This window comes from Motacilla alba, chromosome 3, assembly GCF_015832195.1.
Source record: "Motacilla alba alba isolate MOTALB_02 chromosome 3, Motacilla_alba_V1.0_pri, whole genome shotgun sequence".
In the NCBI taxonomy this organism is placed as follows: Eukaryota; Metazoa; Chordata; class Aves; order Passeriformes; family Motacillidae; genus Motacilla; species Motacilla alba.
In genome coordinates, this window is record NC_052018.1 from 25,495,743 (window position 1) to 25,513,939 (window position 18,197).

An 18,197-nucleotide genomic window follows, 5' to 3' on the forward strand; every position below is an offset into this window, starting at 1 on the left:
AAGAGTAAGTGGCAGTATGCCATGTTGATACAAGGGGGAAATCAATGGTTATGAAGACAATCAGATTTCACTTAAGGGAGCAAGAAGAGAAGCAAAAATGTTGAAATATGTTTGAATTAGAATCACAGAATTGTTCACATTGGAAAGGACCTTAAAGATAATTCAGTTCCTGTCGGAACTCAGAATGTCCCACAGACATTCTCGGACGTTCCAGACCCAGGTCAAAAGCATCTGAGACCCTGGCATGCAGCCAGAAACCCCTGTGGCTTTGAATCTGACCCATGGAACAGTTTACCAACTTTGCAGGAAGAACAAGAAGTCACAAAAGTTTAGATATTGTAGTAGAAGTAGTCACGAAGTAAAGGGTAGGATTTCTGAGTGCTGTACAGGGGGGTTTTAAGCCTTGTACGCAGGGGTCCAAGTTTTGTACATGGGGGTCAGGAGTTCTAAGATGGAGGGACTTGGGTGTGCCCTGTCCTCTTTCTTTCTCCTTCCTAGCCTCCATGTCTTTGGTGGTGTTGGCACTCACAGATTGGTTTAGAGTAGAAAGTCACTATTCAATATAGATAGTAGGTATTGGAGAAAAAGCATAAACATGTAGTACGTAATATATGATATAAAAGATAGCACCAGCCCCCTGAGAGGCAGAGTGCCTTTGTCTGAGCTGCTGAACGGGCCACAGCAGTTCAGGAGAAGAATCTTGTAGATAACCAACAATAAACAACCTTGAGAACAGACAACAGAAGACTACTGAGTCTTTCTTCGAAGGCACGGGTTGGAGGAGGGACTTTTCCATCTTTTGGGGTCATCCCAATCCGGGGGTGAAACCCCACAAGTTCCAACCCCCCTGTCAGGGGCAGAGACATCTTCCACTAAAGTAGGCTGCTCAAAGCCCCATCCAACCTAGCTTTGAACACTTCCATGGATAGGACATCCACAACTTTTCTGGGCAACCTGTTCCAGTGCTTTACCACCCTCACAGTAAGGAATTTCTTCCTAATAATATTTCATCAAAACCTACTCTATAATTGAGGGCATACAGTGAATATGTGGAATTAGTTGCTAGAGAGCATTAATGAGTTTATAAAGATCGTGTGCTCGAAACAGCTTCCACATCTTATGCAATATCTAGAATTCATTTGAGCTTTGGACTTGGAGATCTTACCAAGATTTCACAATAATTTCTACTTCTTCTCATCTCACCTCCTCAACAAGTTCTGCATAAGAACATTCCTAAACTGGCCCAAAGCCTGACAACTGTTCTTTCACAGGAGTTAGATGAAATACACAAATTTTGGAATTCAGAGTTTTGTTAGCATATTGGAAATTATTGCATGGCAACTCCCTCTCTATTTTTTTTCCTTAACTGTATTCTTTACATACAAGGAGGAAATTTGGACTGGTCATTGCAAGAGTTTTACATTTACATGCATGACTACCGAAAAATTCATATTTAAATGAGCATCATTTGCATAGGGTCTCAGAGTTTGGAAATATAATTCCACCATGCTGCCCTAGTAACTTTTTACTACAGGTCCTCATATTATCTCTATAGAATCAGAAGTTATCAAGTGCAAGCTACAAACAGAATGACTGCTATCAACGTTCTGTTAGCAAATTCAAGTGACAAATGCAAGTATTAAACTTTAGGCAGCAACAGTGACTTTCCAAGAGGCAGTCAGGTTTCCACTATTTTAATAATGAAAGATAAGTAGACAAATGAGTGTTGTTTATACACTCCAACAAGAGTGATTAAGTCATACAGCTGGTAATGAGTATATAACTAATAGATAAAACCAGCAGCTCAGTATGTCTATCTTCTATCATAAAGCTGTTTTTACATTCATATGGAAAGAGGCTTAAAACTAACAGTAGTAACCCCGTTTTCAAGAAAAATAGATGCACTAATTAATCCTTACAGTATGTGATATAGTATTGCTGATAGTTGTTTATTCTCTTGCATTACACCAAAATTTAACATGCGACCGTGAATTCTTTCTCTCCTGTGTTTACAGGATTTGATAAGCACTCACCAGTGAAGTGCTTTGCAGGTGTGCAAGCAGCTCTTTTATACTGACACAACTCATAGGTGACATTCACTCTGTTCAGCTTACTCAAACCCAAGGCATTGAGTAAAGATGATTCATACTGACTTTTACTTTGGGTAGCAAAAAGAAGCAGGAGAGCAGTAGCAGATAAATAGCAAGAATCATGGGCATGGGGGTCTGAGTGATGTTTTCTAAATCCTGGCAGTGAGGGGGCACTGACAGGACAAGTTGGCAAGACTTGTTGGCAGAACCTGTGTTGGTGACAAGGATTTGAGTTGTATGACGATGAGACCCTGCTTGCAAATCATGTTCTGCTTGACAGAGATGAGATCCACCTCACTAAGCAGGGCAAAGCTATTTTTACCAGTAGGATCGTGACCACATAAGCAGAGATTTAAACTAAGAATTAAGTGAGAGAGTAACCAGCAGCCTTGTGGGTGATGGACAGAGAAAAAAAGCAAAGGGCATAAGGTGATGTGGCAGGAACAAAACACAAAATCAAGAAGATGGAGCTTAGGAGAGGTCACCTTCAGCTCTTGAATGTAAACAAAGAAATATCTATGAGACACCATAACGGAGAAATCTCCCAGTCCTTTTCTAGATAGGAGCAGCCTTGTGTTTGCAAGCCCTGGTCCTAATGTGGGAGTTCAACCATTCAGATATTTGCTGGAGGGACAATACAGCGGGACATAAGCGATCCAGGAAATTTCTGTTTCAAGTCATAAAGGAGTCAGCAAGGACCAATAATGAGCAATGCTTTGTTGGACCTATACCCATGAAGGGATTGTGGGAAATGTTAAGCTCAAGGCAATCTTGGCCACAGTGAGCATGAGATGGTGGAGCTCCGCATCCTGAGGGGAGGGTGAAAAATAAAAATGGAGAGTGAATTTTGGTGTCTTCAAAGATCTGCCTGGACGAGTCCCATGAGATATAGTCCTGGCGGCAAGAGGGGCCCAAGGAAGCTGGTTAATATGTGAGGATGACTTCCTCAAGCTCAGGAACAGTTCATCCTATAAACAGGAAGTTAGGCAAAAATGCCATGAGGCCTGTGTAGATGAACAGGGAATTCCTGGTCAAACTCTAACACAAACAGGAAGCATACAAAGCATGGAAGCAAGGATGGCTTACTTCAGAGAAATACAGAAACATTGCTCAAGCATACAGTGATGAAGTTAGGAAAGATAAAGCATGACTGGAATTGGATGTAGCTAGGGATGTCAAAGACAACAAGAACGGCTTCTATAAATACATAGTTGACAAAAGGAAGACTAAGGAAAATGTAGGCCCATTGCAAAATGAGACAGATGATATAGTGACACAGTACATGCCTCAGTCTCCACTACCAAGACCAGCCTTCATGAATTCAGGCTCCAAAAATCAGGGGCAAAGGCTGGACCGAGGAAGATATACCCTTGGTGGGAGAGGATCAAGCCAGGGAATACACACATTAGCAAGCTGGGCACGTGCATGCTAAGTCTATGGGCCCTGACAGGATGCACCAACAGGTACTGAGGGTGCTGACAGATATCATGGTGAGATCACTCTCCACTGTCTTTCATGGATCATGGTGTCTGGGACTGGTGCCTTAGGCTGGAAGAAAGCAAATGCCACCTCCAGCTTCAAGTAGGGCAGGAAGGAGGAAGGCAGGGAGACCCACAGGCCAGTCAGCCTCATCCTGATCTCTGAGAAAGTAACGAAGCAACAAATCCCAATAACCATTTTCCAGGCCTCTCAGTTACAAGAAAATCATTGAGTCGTCAGTATGGCTTTACCAAGGGGAAATCGGGCTTGACCACATTGACAAACTTCTGTGATACTGATTGCCCTGGCAGATGAGTGGAGAAACGACCATTGTACATCTGGACTTCACCATTGCCCTTGGCAACGCCTCCCGCAAGATCTTCACAAGGGACCTTTGCAGATGCCTGGGCTGGATCAAGCACCGCGTGTGGCGGCACCGGCCGGCTGAGCAGGCACAGCACGGCCCAGGCAGCGGCAGCGGGACAGCGGCCGGGCGCGGAGAGACGACTTTGCCGCCTTCCCGCCCCTCGGCTGCCAGCCCCAATAGCCGCCCTCCCTCCTCCTCCCCCGGAAGGGGAGCGCGGGTTTTCCCCCTCCGAGCCGGAACTCGATGCTGCCCATCTGAAGGCGGACGAGGGGAGGCCGGAAGAAGGAGAGAGCCCGAAAGCAGGAAAGAGCTCGGAGCGCCAGCCGAGGGGGCCGCGCCATGGTGCTGCCGCGGTAGCGCCGGCACCTGCCATGGGGAACGCGGGGCGCGGCGGCGGCACCTCCCGATCCCGGCGAGCCCTGCCGCGCCCTCGCCCCGCCCCCGGGCCGCAGAGGAAGCGGGGACGCGGCGGGCCGGGGCGTTGCTGCCCGCGGGGCCCTGCGGCGGGTGAGCGGGGCCGGGGCGCTGCGCGGGCCGCGGGCCGGCGGTTGCAGCGCAGCGGTCGCGGGCGGGGCCCGGCCCGGCGGGCCGCAGCGCGGGCAGCGCGGTGTGCGGAGCCCGCGGGGCCGTGCGGTGCGGGACCGTGAGTCAGCACCGCAGCCCCCGCCGTTGTTTTGGAGCAGGAAGCTCAGCCCTCTGCCGCGGTCCTAGAGCGGCCCAAAGCAGCCGCAGCGGCTAAAAACGCCCGAGCTCGCCGCGGCTGTTGCGGGCCGGCCTCGGCTCGTCGGTGGCCGAGCGCCGGTAGGCTGGAGCTCGGGGCTCGGCTCTTGCTGGGGTTTCAGGCTCAGGCATGTCCTTGGGCTGCTACGCTGCAGCTATGGTTGCTGGAGGAGTGTAGGTATTGGCATGCTTTGTAGATAAAACCACGTTCTACATATTTGGAAAAATACCGTAGCGTGATTCGAGTCAGAGTCGTTTATCGCCTCTTGTGGTGTCACTGGTAATTGGGAGTGAATGATAGAGACTTGTTGAATACAGACAGACTGCAAAGCCAAAGAAGGTGTAAAATGGAAAATGCTGTATAGTTAAACGAAACTTAAAAAATGAAATTATATAGTATGATTTGTTTATGTTTAGATAATGGAGTCTCACAGCTCTGACAGCCTTTGCAAGAGTAAATCACCAACTTCTGGAAGTGAAGATGAGATTGAGTTCATTGGAGTAAGTAGAGCTGGTACTGGAAATACACTGCTTGTTGTAAAAAATACACTTTCAGTAGTCCAGTGAACAGGAGAGGGGTCTTCATTGACTGATGATGATTATATTTCAATGTAAAGCATTACTCTTGAACATAAAGATAATTTCATTTGTGAATGTTTGTGGCAGATAACAACTCGATCTTAAGGGTTTATGTGCACTTTCTTGAAAGGGTACAAGATGATGTCAGTTGGTCCTGTGGAGAAAATGCAGTCTTGAGTATCTGAGCAGGTGAGGGGGGTATTACAGTGATCAGTGAGGAGGGACTCTAGATAACTTTCCTGGTAATTGTATTGCATAGCATTTTGCTTTATGGATAGTCCCTCTAAAGTTAATGGAATAAATCACTGCTCATGCTGCAAATCAATGTTGAAATCACTGTACTCAGTGTAGAAGAGGAATGAAATAATGGGTTAGAGGCCTTAAACAATCCTCTCAAATTGTGAGGCACTCTTTATTGTACAACACCTAGTCTAATGCTGACATGCTTTATATGAATGTTACTTTAAGGCACTTGTATCTGTTGGCTAGCCAAGAGAAGCAGAATGTTTTTCATGCTACATGTGTTCTGGCCTCAATCTGTCATCAGTGAAGTGGTGCTGGGTGGCAGGATTACATAGAATCATAGAATTGTTTAGGTTGGAAAACACCAATAATATCATAGAGTCCAGCCATTAACCCAGCACTAAATCATATCCCTAGGGACCACGTCTACGCATCTAAAGATGTTTTTATGGAAGGAGCAAGTCATGTTGCTAAGGTCAAGAGATTCAGAGTATTTTTAGTGGCTGTTTTTTTTTTTTGTAGATGTGTTTCATTTTTGAACAAAATACTGAATAATTACTAATTCCCACCCCCACCACCTCCCATTTTGTATGGTGTTTGATTAAAGATGAAGTTCAACATACAGGCTTTTTCTGCAGGGGTATTTAGGTGCTCTAGTATGGAGGACAGGCCTTTTTTTTTGCAAAAATTATAAGTAGTTGGTTAGCTCTGAGACATCTTAATATTTTGGTTGATTTGGGTAAAATTGATTGAGTTCGAAGTTCATTATATACACACAAGTATGCATGTGCATCTGCAGAGAAGGACTTGCGGTTATTGGGAGATGAGCTGGCAACGTGTGCTTGCAGCCCAGAAGTTCCAGTGTGTCCTGGGCTGCACCAAAAGCAGCGTGGCCTGCAGGGCGAGGGAGGGGACCCTGCTGCACTGCTCTGCTGAGACCCCACCAGCAGTGCTGCATCCAGCTCTGGGGTCTCCTGCACAGGAAGGACATGGACCTGTTGGAGTGAGCCCAGAAAAAGGACACTAGGATGATGGAGGGATGGAGCACCTCTCCTGTGAGGAAGGACTAAGTGAATTGGGATTGTACAGTCTGGAAAAGAGAAGGCTTCAAGGTGACCTAATTGTAGCCTTCCAGCACCTGGAGGGAGCCTATGGTAAAGATGGAGATGGGCTTTTAACAAGAGCATATAGTGAGAGGACATGGAGGAATGGCTTCAGACTAAGACTATGTTTAGATGAGATATTAGGAAGAAATTTGTTTCTCTAAGGCTGGTGAGGCACTGGAACAGGTTGCCCAGGTAAGTTGTGGATGCCCCCCCCCATTCCTGGGAGTGTTCAAGGCCGGGCTGGAGGGATCTTTATACAGCCTGGTCTAGTGGAAGGTGCCCCTGCTCAAGACAGAGGGATTGGGACAAGATGATTTTTTCCAACCCAAACCATTCTATGATTCTGTGATTGTGACTGAATAGGCTTCATTTTCTTCAAGCTGGGTAATGAACAAGGATAGCTTGTATAGCTTGCAAAGTGTAAGGATTGAGGGGCTGCTGGAGCACCAAGAACAGTAACTGAAAGAGAAGTGAAACAAAAGAACTAAAATCAACACTTCTAGCTACCTTTTTATTTTTTTTGCTTTGGTTTGCCTGTGCATAATAGGGATCCTTTGTGGTCCCAGTGACTATTGCTTCCAAGAGAAGCTGCTGTATATAGGAAGATGACTCTGCTCAATTTTTTTGCAGGATTTATATCCTGGTGTGAGTAGTTTGCTATTGTAATTGATGAATATGAGGGGAAAGGTGTGTGACCCTGGCCATCACCTAATATCAACAATATGTCTTCAGATGTCATTTGCTCCTCTGAGTGAAGGTGACTTTGGACTTTGCAAAAGGATTTCTAGACTTTAGAAGCAGGCTTTAGAGCATCATTTCCATATAATAATGTGTATGACTGGAAACTTTCACTCTTCATAAATGTTATGGATGGATGCCTCCTAATTATCTGCAGGTCTTTAGGACCCAGTGCACAAGATGGTACTGTATACATTGAATTAGAGAAGCTACTGGGATATCTCACCCTGTGCTCATTTTAGTAGATAACAAGTAGCTGTAGGCCATGTGATCTGTGTTTTTCCTCCTTTTTATCTTTTTTTTTTTCCTTCTTGAGAGTCAGATGTGGATTTGGTGAAGGTTTTTTGTTTCTTTAATCAGTTTTTCTTTGTGGTTTTGGGGTGTTTTTTCCTACTTCATTCACTAGTACTTGGGTGTTTGAATTCATACTTTGAATTTTTTCTATGCTTTTGCTCCATCAAATAAGGACTTTCTGTCAATTTGCTGCTGCCAGAGATTTTCAGCTTTTGTAGTCCAATTCACCCTTATTCAAGAAACTTAAAATTATCCTTCCATAATTGTCCACCTTTTAATTTTTCATTAAAACATATTTTGTCCATTTAAAATAAATACATTTTAAGCTCTACATACCACCAGAGAAATAGGATTTAATCTATAGTGCAAGCTGTTACTCCTGTATTCCTTACATAGGATGGTCTTTCTCCCATTTTGCTTACTTGGGAAGGATAAGGCAAGAGTGAAGAAATTCACAATTGTAATGCCCTGTGAACAAAGAGATAATTCAAGTTGCCACAGTTGGCACCAAAAGCATTGGACTTAGAGGAGAGTTAGTTAATATACCAGATCAAGTAATGCACTGAAACATTCTAGTTACCAGTTAAAGATTTTGCTTCCTTTACCTCGGTGGTGTTAAATATTAGATCTTCAGAATGAAGGATTTGTCTCTCTGGCTTTTAGTTGCATCACAGCAGGAGCTGAATTAAGTGGTAGTTGTGTTAGGAAGCAACTCTTATTTCTGCACCCATCCCCAGTCAGCCAGGGACTTGAATTTTTGTATTTCCTAGGTTATCAAGTCAAAACTTAGTAACTGCATGTTGGTTCACAATGTTGGTCAGTTCTTAGCAGTCTTAAAAGCTGGAAGTCTGCTGGGACACAGATTTAGAGTACAAATAGTATAAGTTGTCTTAATTGTTTTAAATTTGCTTTAATGTAATCTTGTTCTGTGATAATAAGTATTTGTGCGTGTGTGTACACAATTGTGCTCACATAATTATTTGTCAAAGATAAGTTCATGGTCACATACATGAAAACTAAATTAATGTTTTGTGTATAATTATGCAGAAGTTTAATTGTGCTGTTTAAGTAAACTGGGCATTTGGTCTGAATGCACATAAAGCTAAAATAATAAACAAAACACCTTGTGTGGTGTGTCAGTGCACAAGGTGTCTTTAGCTAAGCCAGGTGACCCACAGATGGAGTGAAATGAGGAGGGGCATGAAAGAGAGACCACAGTTTAGGGCTTTCAGAAAAAGCTTTGGGATAAAAATGAGCTTTACAGAACTCCTTGAAGTAACTCTCCTTGGAGACTAATATGAATCTTCATCCTTACCAGTCACCAGTTATACAAATATGATTGTATTAACAGTAAACTGGGTATTTTGCATAGCATAGTGAAATTAGAGTTCTGTTGAGGCTTCCAGGCACAGCTGTGAATAACAGCAGAGATGCCACAGCTGCCTGGAGAACTAAAAACATAGAAATTCTTCTCACAGAAGCAGCGGTGATTTTTGTTTGTTGCTCAGTGGCATGGCTGTTGGTTCATGAGAAGAATGGCTTTTGAAGATTGTTAAGGGAAGTAGTTTAGAAGTGGATAGTGTTGGGCGTTTGGGGGGTTTTTTAGGTTGGGTGTTTGTTTTGGTTGGTTGTCTTTGGGGAGTTTTTGGGGGGTTTGATATTTTTTGGGTTTTTGTTGGTTTTTTCCTTTAAATGTGAAGGATCTGCTGGTAAGATGTGAAGAGTGAGCATATCTTAGTGCTAGTACATCTGAACACTTTGATGTCTTTCATCAAGTGGGTGCCAAGTATGCCAGTATAGTCAGCTAGAGAGGCCCCAGCTTTCAGCTGTTAATGGAGAGCTTGTCCATATTGTTTTTTTTACATCACAGACTCTTTGTTGTCAAGATTTACTGCCTCACTTATCCAGTGGGGAGTTTACAACAGGTAGGATGAAGCCCTCTGATCCTCAGCTTCTTAACTCTTGTATAGTGATGGAATTCCAGGGTTGGCACCATCTTTGCATTACGATTTAGTTGAACCATCTGAAAATAAAGCAATTAAAACTCTCACAACCTTCAGTTTGGGGCTTGTCTTGTGTGGAGGTAAACAGTGCACAAAAATTGCATAGGAAAAGGCACAGAATTTGAAAGGAAAAAAACATTTCATGTGTGCAGAAAGCATTTAAGCAAGTGTAATATTGCTTGTGTTAAATTTATTGTTTTGATCACTTGAACTTCTAGGCTTGAAAGCAAGTTTCTCTGCATTTCAGCTGTCAATTTTCTAAGTTTTCATTAGTTGTTGAGCCCTGAGAGTAAGTAAACACAAATAAGAAAAAACTCTGTCCTTGAAGAAGCTGTTAGGATCAGAGCTGAACATTTCAAAACACTTTATTGAACTGATTGGACAGTCAGATGGTCAGAGTGTGTCTTTGGACTCTTACTTGCTAACACCTGTTTAATAAAGCTTTAATTTCTTAAAAGTGTTGCAGAGCCTGTCAGTTTCTACAGAAGCAAATCTCCAGTGGATTTTTTTAATATTTCATTTTGAAAACTATGTTATTTTTGTGTAATAATAAAGAGTTACTATTTGTGAGTAATTGGAGGCTGGCAGCTTGATTCATAGAAGCTTTTGTCATCCGTGCAAGATTTCATCCCTCTTCTCCCCAGTGAGACAGAGGACTGTTAATGCCTGGCCAGCTGAACCGCTTTGCTGCCTTGAAAGGTGGAAGAATGTAAAGAATGAGCTGCATTAAGAGCAGCAGAGAGGATTCCATGCTGCTTTTCTCTCTGCTACTCATCATGAGGCAGTAGGTCGTCCTAGCCTGCCCTACGTAGTTGATTGTAGAATCTGTGGGTTTTGGGCTGTGGAATCCACTCCTGCTAGCTCTGGACTCTGGCCCACACGGATCTACATAGACACAAAAGACGAGAAGCGCTCTTCTCCACGTGGACTCGTGTCCTGTTTATTGGTTGGAAAGGGACACTCAGAGCGTGGAGACCACCCAGGTAGAAAAGAGGCCGTTCCTTAATCGCAGAGAACATTTATCCGGAGGGAAAGGAGGCAGGGACGGAGGGCTGCAGCCAATGGGCTAAGGATACCACTGAGGAGGGGCAAGGGGAGGGATTACAAGGGCACAGACCACCAGGGATGTAGGGCAGAGGAGCGAGTGAGGAACATCCCATAGGATCCCATATGATGGGGAAAAGGGAACAGTCCATGTGATGTAACGTAAACTATTTCAAATCACCCAGTGCAAGACAACAACTAAATAACTATTTAGTGCACTGCAACTGTTGATTGTTAATATCTTGAAGAAACTGCCAATATATGGCAGAGATGGTACATTTTATCTCCGAGGAAGACTATTTAATGCTTTTGTGTGTGCGTTTTGAACACTTTTTTTCCAGGAAGGACCTTTAAGGCCTGTCCTTGAATGCATTGATCTCGTCAGCAGTGAGGATGAAGAACCCAACAGCAGTTCTTATTTTCATGTGAGTATGTTGTAATGTATTTTGGGACATCTTGGTTTAATAAAATAATTGGTCTTCTGTATTTTTTCCCCATCAGTTACTCTTCACAAAAGCCTTGTTAGAAGTATTTTTAACAAGTGCTAAATAATGAGTATTGAAATATCTTGATTTTTGTATTTGCTGTTGAGTGAAAAGCAAGAGTACCAGCACTTTTTCCAGAGTCGTTTTTTCCACCTTGAAAAGACTTGGTACTTTTATTTGTCTTTTTTCTGTTGGGGTGTCCAGTTTCTATCCTGAAAACATACCTGGTCTACTACAAGGCCTTTTCTTTCTAAAATAACTCTTTAAGAACAATGTATGGGTTGAATGACCTTATTCCAGTGACAGTCTGGGTTTAGCTCAGCCTAATCCTTCATAATCCATTCTAAGAATGTGCGAGTCAGAAACAGGCTCATCAGTTTGTCTATCCCCCAAACTTATTTTGCCTGCTTTGCAAGGCCTTTGAAAGGGACATAGATAGACTCTACTAAAGTTGGTTTTGGCAGCAGTGACTGTCTTTTGACTTTTGTTTTCCTGTATTGCAGCAGAGGATGTTTGCAATAAACCTGATTCTTAAGGAAAGGTGATGATCTGTACATGCACAGGCTGTCATTATTGGGATCATTACTACAGCTGACTGTAAGAAGAGGAAACTACAGTATGTGGCCTGTTCCTCAGGCTAGAAAAAGCTCATGATCTGCCTTTTTGAAGATAGTGGGCAGCGTTAGGGAAAGAACAATAGAAGTTTTCAGGTTTTTTAGATGGGCTGCATGTTGGCTTTGAAGTCAGGAGGGATTTTGTTTACTTAGAAGAACTTACTTGTAACTTTTCATTTGTTGGAGACTTCTAGGACACTCAGCACAATCATGCATGTTTCTCTGCTGCATGGTGAGGCTAATGTTTATGTTGAATTGCCTTGAATATATTGGGGGCAGAGGGTTGGTTTTGTTTATTTTTTAACAGGTGCTACAGATGCTGGTAAAAAGGAAGACAAAGCTACAAGGTAGCTCATGGAACTTTGGCTAAGAGTATCTTTACTGAATTATGTCGGGATGCTTGAGCATCAGTTTTCACTGTATTAGTGTCTGTTACATAACAATCACCAAATAAGGGTTTAACCTTCCAATTGCAGAGAAATACCAAGCGTAAGGACCACATTGACTATCAGAAGGAACGAGTTGCATCAACCCTGGATCGTCTGGCACGCCATGTTGAAGTAGAGAAACAGCAAAAAGAAGAGAAAAACAAAGCCTTTAAGGTATTGGATCTATTTTGTTTTGGAAGAACTGCATAATAAAGGCCTTGTAGTCACAAGTATCATTGTTTTCACTATTAAGTAAATAAAAAGATTGGTGAGGCATACCTGGAATTAGCAACTAGACTTCTGCTTCTGGGGCATCATGTGAAGCACTACATGGACTTTGTCTTTTCAGTGGCTTTTAACTGATCGATTTTCTAGTCTTATTGCAGTTCCTAAAGGGGGAAAATTAAATGAAAGAAAACCAACAGCAAAAACTTGTCTGTAGATATAGCAAAGGAATCTTAGTATCAATTATTCTGATATTCTACTATTTCAGTTAATTGAAGAATAACAGTTATCACAAACTACGATGCAGCAAGCCTTGCTATTTATCTGCTTTTGTCCGAGAATTTTGGGAAGCTGTTTGCTGCATTAAATCTGTATCAGGTAGTCTTTCATAAAGGGAAAAAATTTTCAATGTTTAAGGCATAATTTTAAAGTTGAGTCCTGTTAGTTGCACTTTGCAGCCATTTGAAAAGGATGTACTTTTTACTTTTATTACAAACTGTGAGATCCAGTCAGTGGCTTAATTGTAGGACTGCTCTCCGTGGGAGCTGCACATCTTGAAGGAATGTGATGACAACAACGTGATGGAATTGAACAGGGACGAATGTAAATCCAGAGTTGGGAAAATACGCTGACTTCCCAGCCTAATTTTCTCAACACTGTTAAAGGCTCTTAAAATCACATAATTCTACTCTACTTACAGCTTGTTGCAGTCTATGGTAAACTATGCAACTGTAGTACAACAGAGTAAAAGGCTAGATTAGATATAGTCCAAGGTAGCCTTGAAGTCTGGAGGCCTACATGCCCCTTATGTCTCTTCCACTTTGACTTGGCAAACTGTTTGTGTCTCCACATACAGTTCTTCAGCTGTAAAGTGGAGTCAGAGGTAACTGCGTAGCTTTTAAAGCAGCTTGAGAATGAAGGCTTAAAGATCCTTTTGTTAAATACAAATATTTTCCTCCTGCTTGGCTCTTCACTCTTCATCAGGTAGTGCAAGCTGCAGAATTAAATTTAGTCTTCAAAGTGAAAACATTTTTTTCTTTTTTTTTTCTATTACTTTCCATTTTTACTGTATTAAGTAGAAGTCAGTCTAGTTGTAAGATTTTTTTTCACTGCACTTAGGTTTTTGTGGGTGTGTTTTTTAGGAACCCATATGTAAGTTTTGAGATACATACTTAATCTTTTTTCTTTTTCTTTTATTCTTGCAATTTGATCACAACATTGTCTGGTATGTTTTTTCCCCTTAGGAGAAAGTTGATTCCCAATATGCTCATGGGTTGCAAGAGCTAGAATTTATTCGGGAACACAGTGATACAGAAGCTGCAAGATTATGTGTAGACCAGTGGTTAAAAATGCCAGGTAAGAATTAAAAACGAAGTTTGGGTGATAGTTTCTAAGTCCTGCATTACAAAGTAGAACATGTGAAAATTGCGTTGAGCTTGCAGGTGCCTTGTGCATAACCAAATCCTACAATATTAATTTTGCTAGAGCATATAATTTAAAAGTTTCTAAACTTCTTTTTCATGAAAGCTGTTCTTGTAATGCTTTGCTACTTAGACTTCCTATCTTAAATTTTCTAAAAACCAGTAAGGCAATGTTATTTATTTTTTATAAGCCAAGTTGCCAGGAAGAAAACATATTACTGTTGAGCAGCTGCTTAGGAAAGTGTAAGTGTAACTTCACAGTGTTTAATGAATTTAAAATACTGCCCAGAGGACCTGGAGGAAGGGTGTCAAACTGTTTGAAAAGTTGTACTACTGGGAATTGAAGAGACAGTGAAAGAGCAGACTTACTGTAGTAGGATTGAAGGACAGTGATTGTTAGTTTGCTTTTAAGAATCACCACAATTTGTTTCTGGAATGTTTTAGGGTTTGCGTGTTATTTGTTGTCTTAAGCCTCTGTAATTCAGCTTCTGGTTAAGTACTTTGTTTTGGAACACAGGTCTGAAACCAGGCTCTGTTAATGGTGGAAGAAGGAATATTTTTAAGAGGACAGGTCAGACTCAAGTCAACAGCAGTCCCAAATGTTGTCCTGTGATGCATTGCAACAGACAGTTTGATAATGTACATCTTCTTCTAGGTCACCTTCAGAGGTAAGGAGATATGTTGCAAGATTTCAGTGCAAGGAATAATAATGAAAGAATGTGCTCTATTTTAGGACATCAGCATCAAGTCTGCTTTAAACTGCCTGTACTGACAAAGCTCCATTTTGAGAGCAAATTAATATGTTACAATTTACATAGATGAGCTTCATGGAGGGTTTTTTTTTTGATGGTTTGGTTTAGTTTTTTACTTGGTGTGTGTGGTTTGTTTTTTTCATTCAGAATTGATGTCTTCCTCTTGTTGAGCATTTTTTAATATCTCAATTTCTTTGAGAAGTCAGATTTCTGTACTCCAGTTTAGTTATATCTTCATCCAAACTTGGAATAAACCAAAAGGCTATCTTACACAAGTTGATAGTAAGATTAAAAAAAAGCCCCTAATGCAGGGAAAGAGGAACAAAAGCTATAGGCTTTGTGTTCATAGCTGATATTGCTAGTCAGTACTCAGTGTGTCAGTGTTCAATTCCAGCAGATGCTGCCTTTTAACTACTGAATGTGTCCATAGGCAGAATGGTGAGAAGTTGAGGACAGTGTCATGAGTTAACCCCCACAGGCAGCTCAGCCCTGCACAGCTGCTGACTCGCTCACACTAGGGGGATGTAGGGTAAAGGTGAGAACACTGTGGGCTGATGTAAAAACAGTTTAATAAGTAAAGCAAAAGCTGTGTGCACATGCAAAGCACAATAAGGAATTGACAGGCAGAGCTCTACCACATGTGATAGTTACTTGGAGTGATGCCATTTGTCTTCCCAGCTATCTCCCCTTCCTCCACCCAACTCTTATTGCTGAGCATGGTGTCTTATGCTGTGGGATGTCCATTTGGCCATTTAGAGGTCAGCTGTCCCAGCTGTGTCCCCCAACATCTTGCTGGTGGGACAGTCTGAAAAACAGAGAAGACCTTGACACTCTGCAAGCACTGCTCAGCAATAACTGAAACTTCTCTGTGCTATCAACACTGTTGTTCATAAATCCAAAACAAAACAACCATGCAAGCTGCTACAAAAAATGAACTCTGTCCCAACCAGAACTAGTACATGGAGATAAAAATAAATAAATTATTAAATGTCTGTGTAGGAAATTAAGTTTTTGTTATTTCCCTTAAAAGCGGTATGTTTTCTCTCCAGAGTGGCCATTTTAACACGCAGGCTGCAGGGACAATCATCTCTGTACAGGATACATTTCATGATAGGGGAAGTAAGGAATTTTTATAGTTTAGGTTGGTTAGGTAAGGGGTTCTTGTCTGATAGCTTCAAAGGACAGAATTTTTCCGATTAAAAAAAGCTATTTGACTGTTTAGAAGGGACTAATTTGCTAATTATTTCTTCTTCTCCAGGTTTGATCATTCTCCTTGTGACCCAACAGTCACATTACATGGACCCCCACATAATGCTTTTGCCTGTGTGATATGCTGTGAAAGATTTTCAACCTCTCAGCAGTACAGTGATCATCTTTTATCTAAGGCAAGAGCATAAGGATAAATAACTCACCTGACTGAATGTAGTAGAGGGTTTAAGACTTAACATTATACATTGATTTTTGGTGGGTTTTTTGTTTTGTTTTTTTCTTTAACCCTCTTTCTCTCTTGTCTCTTTTACTCTTCAAGATTGTTTTCTCTGATTCTGCTGTGTTTCAAATAGCTGGTGTAGCCTGACAGTATTCCCTTTAGATACGACCATTAGGTTGTATTTTTGGTATGCTTTCAAGAAGACCATAGTTCTGTCTTGAGCCTCTTGTCCATCTATTGGTGTTAGGTTTTTTTTTGCATTTCCAAAACTATGAAAGGTAAAAGCAGGAAGTAAGGGTGAAATAAGCCAAGAGAAGCAGCAGAAAGGAGATGGGGGTTTTATTTAAGCAGCTGATGTTGAATTGGATAGTGGATAGCATTTTCAAAATTGGGTGTTCTGATAAAAAATATTCTTGCCAAATCTCCAGAAGCTTGGGAAATGTTAGACTCTCTGAAAATCAGACTAAATTTTGCTTGTAGTTGATAATTAGTCATACCTGACAAGCTGAAAGACTGCATTGTAGTGTGTCCCTGCTCTTTTTCCATTGCTTCAAAGTTGTCCGTCTCTCATGTGTTCAGGGACATTAGCAGGAGTAGCAGCCAATGTGGGGAAAGGTAGTGAGTGTCTCTTGCAGACAGCGAGAAGATGGGATTACTTTGATATGTAAGGGATGGGGTGATAATCCTAATCAAAGCTCTAAGCATATAATGAAGATTCTTGGAGTGATGTAGAAAGAAGCAAGCAAAAATATCAGAACGCGGAACTAAAGGATTTTTGGCCTGAAGGCAGAGCTCTGAAGTTGATGGTAGAAGGCAAAGTTGGTGGAAGGAGTTGAATTCTACAGAAGACACAGACCTTTTGGGCTACTCTGAGGAGCAGCATTTGGGGGAGTTAGAGGTTAGCGAGATGAGAGGAGAAGTGACATGAGGTAAAACAGCTGCTTTATTGACAGAGGGAGCTTTTTCTGAGAGCTGGGTAAAGGGAATAGCCAAGAATTGCTGGAGCCCATAGTCCCTGGGAAGGTACTTGCTCCCAGTGGTGCAAGAAGGGGATGGAGAAATTGCCAGTGTAGTAAGGTGGATGTAAGCTTGGTTTGACAGTGGTACTTTAGCCACTTCCTTGTGTCTTGTGAGCTGAAATGCAGAGGGGTAGGCTGTAGGTAAATACAGATGTGGTAGCTGAAAACCTAAAAGTGAAAATACTACCACAGAAATGAGAGAAGAATGGGAGGACATGAGAAGTGGGCCTGGTTTCTTGACTTAATTTTTTTCCTAAATAGATAATTTTCTCTTCCAGCTAAATGAAAATGATGGGCATAAAAAAGGAATTCCTCCACAGCATATTCAGTGTTTTGCATGCCCAAAGTGCTTCCTCCTTTTCACCAAAAGAGATGAATGTTGGCAGCATATGTCGCAACAGAAACACTTCGTCCAGGTTTCTGAACTGAGTGGTATGTTGCTACTAAGTGTACTGCTTTTAATTTTTTCTGATAATTCATCCTTAAGATAGGAAGAGACTTATATTTTTCTGCTGAGTAAAAAAGCTTAAGGTTTTAAAGTTTGTTATTAATGAATTCTTATTTTTCTTTTAAGATCTTAAATGTGATGCTTTGAAATTTGTATTTTTGTGTAGAAATGATTCCTCTGTCACAACTTGCTGTAATGAGATACTGTTGAGTCTCTCATATAAGCTTCTTATCCTCCAGTGACTCCATGCAACTACTTTCCTGAATAACTTTACATTTAGCATATTGATAGAGACTCAGAGCAAAACACATAAATTTCTTTTCAATTCCAGTCAGAGTGGCTGTTGAGTTCCTTCCCCTTACTCTACTGTCTGTAGTGCTTGGAGGCTATTTTTCTTGCCAGTGCCCTTGGCATTCCTGATGGCAAAGACTTGTTAAAATGTCTTCTCCATATAATTGCAAATTTAGAGTGCTTAGCTGGAACATTGCTGCTAGTCTGATGGTTTGCACGGGCTACATGGCTGCTGAAAGCTGAAAAACTGGCTGTGTTGTGAACTGGCAACATCCTGAACCATGCTTAATAAAGTCCAGAGGCAAGATCTGTCTGATCATGGTGTTGCAAAGAGTGTTAATGCCCAACATAGCTGTACTGATTTTATTTTTGACATAAGCAGTAGGCATTAAAGTATTTACTTCACTGTTAGCTGAACTGCT

The 18,197-nt window shown here is 41.7% G+C and overlaps 1 protein-coding gene across 3 annotated transcripts in view; it reads left to right on the plus strand.

Moving 5' to 3' along the window:
• Positions 1-4,175: 4,175 nt before the first annotated feature.
• ZNF451 (zinc finger protein 451) overlaps positions 4,176-18,197 on the plus strand; it is a 34,900-nt gene continuing 20,878 nt past the window's right edge. The window contains exons 1-8 of one of the 3 annotated variants that reach the window (XM_038130998.1): positions 4,176-4,443; positions 5,074-5,157; positions 11,005-11,088; positions 12,239-12,364; positions 13,660-13,771; positions 14,354-14,504; positions 15,847-15,973; positions 17,315-17,468. In XM_038130998.1, coding sequence (XP_037986926.1) covers positions 5,077-5,157; positions 11,005-11,088; positions 12,239-12,364; positions 13,660-13,771; positions 14,354-14,504; positions 15,847-15,973; positions 17,315-17,468 — 835 coding nt within the window. In that variant the 5' untranslated portion in view covers positions 4,176-4,443; positions 5,074-5,076. Of the gene's footprint in view, positions 4,444-4,476; positions 4,835-5,073; positions 5,158-11,004; positions 11,089-12,238; positions 12,365-13,659; positions 13,772-14,353; positions 14,505-15,846; positions 15,974-17,314; positions 17,469-18,197 lie in introns of those variants that run through there. The other 2 variants (XM_038130999.1, XM_038131000.1) reach the window with 2 other exon arrangements.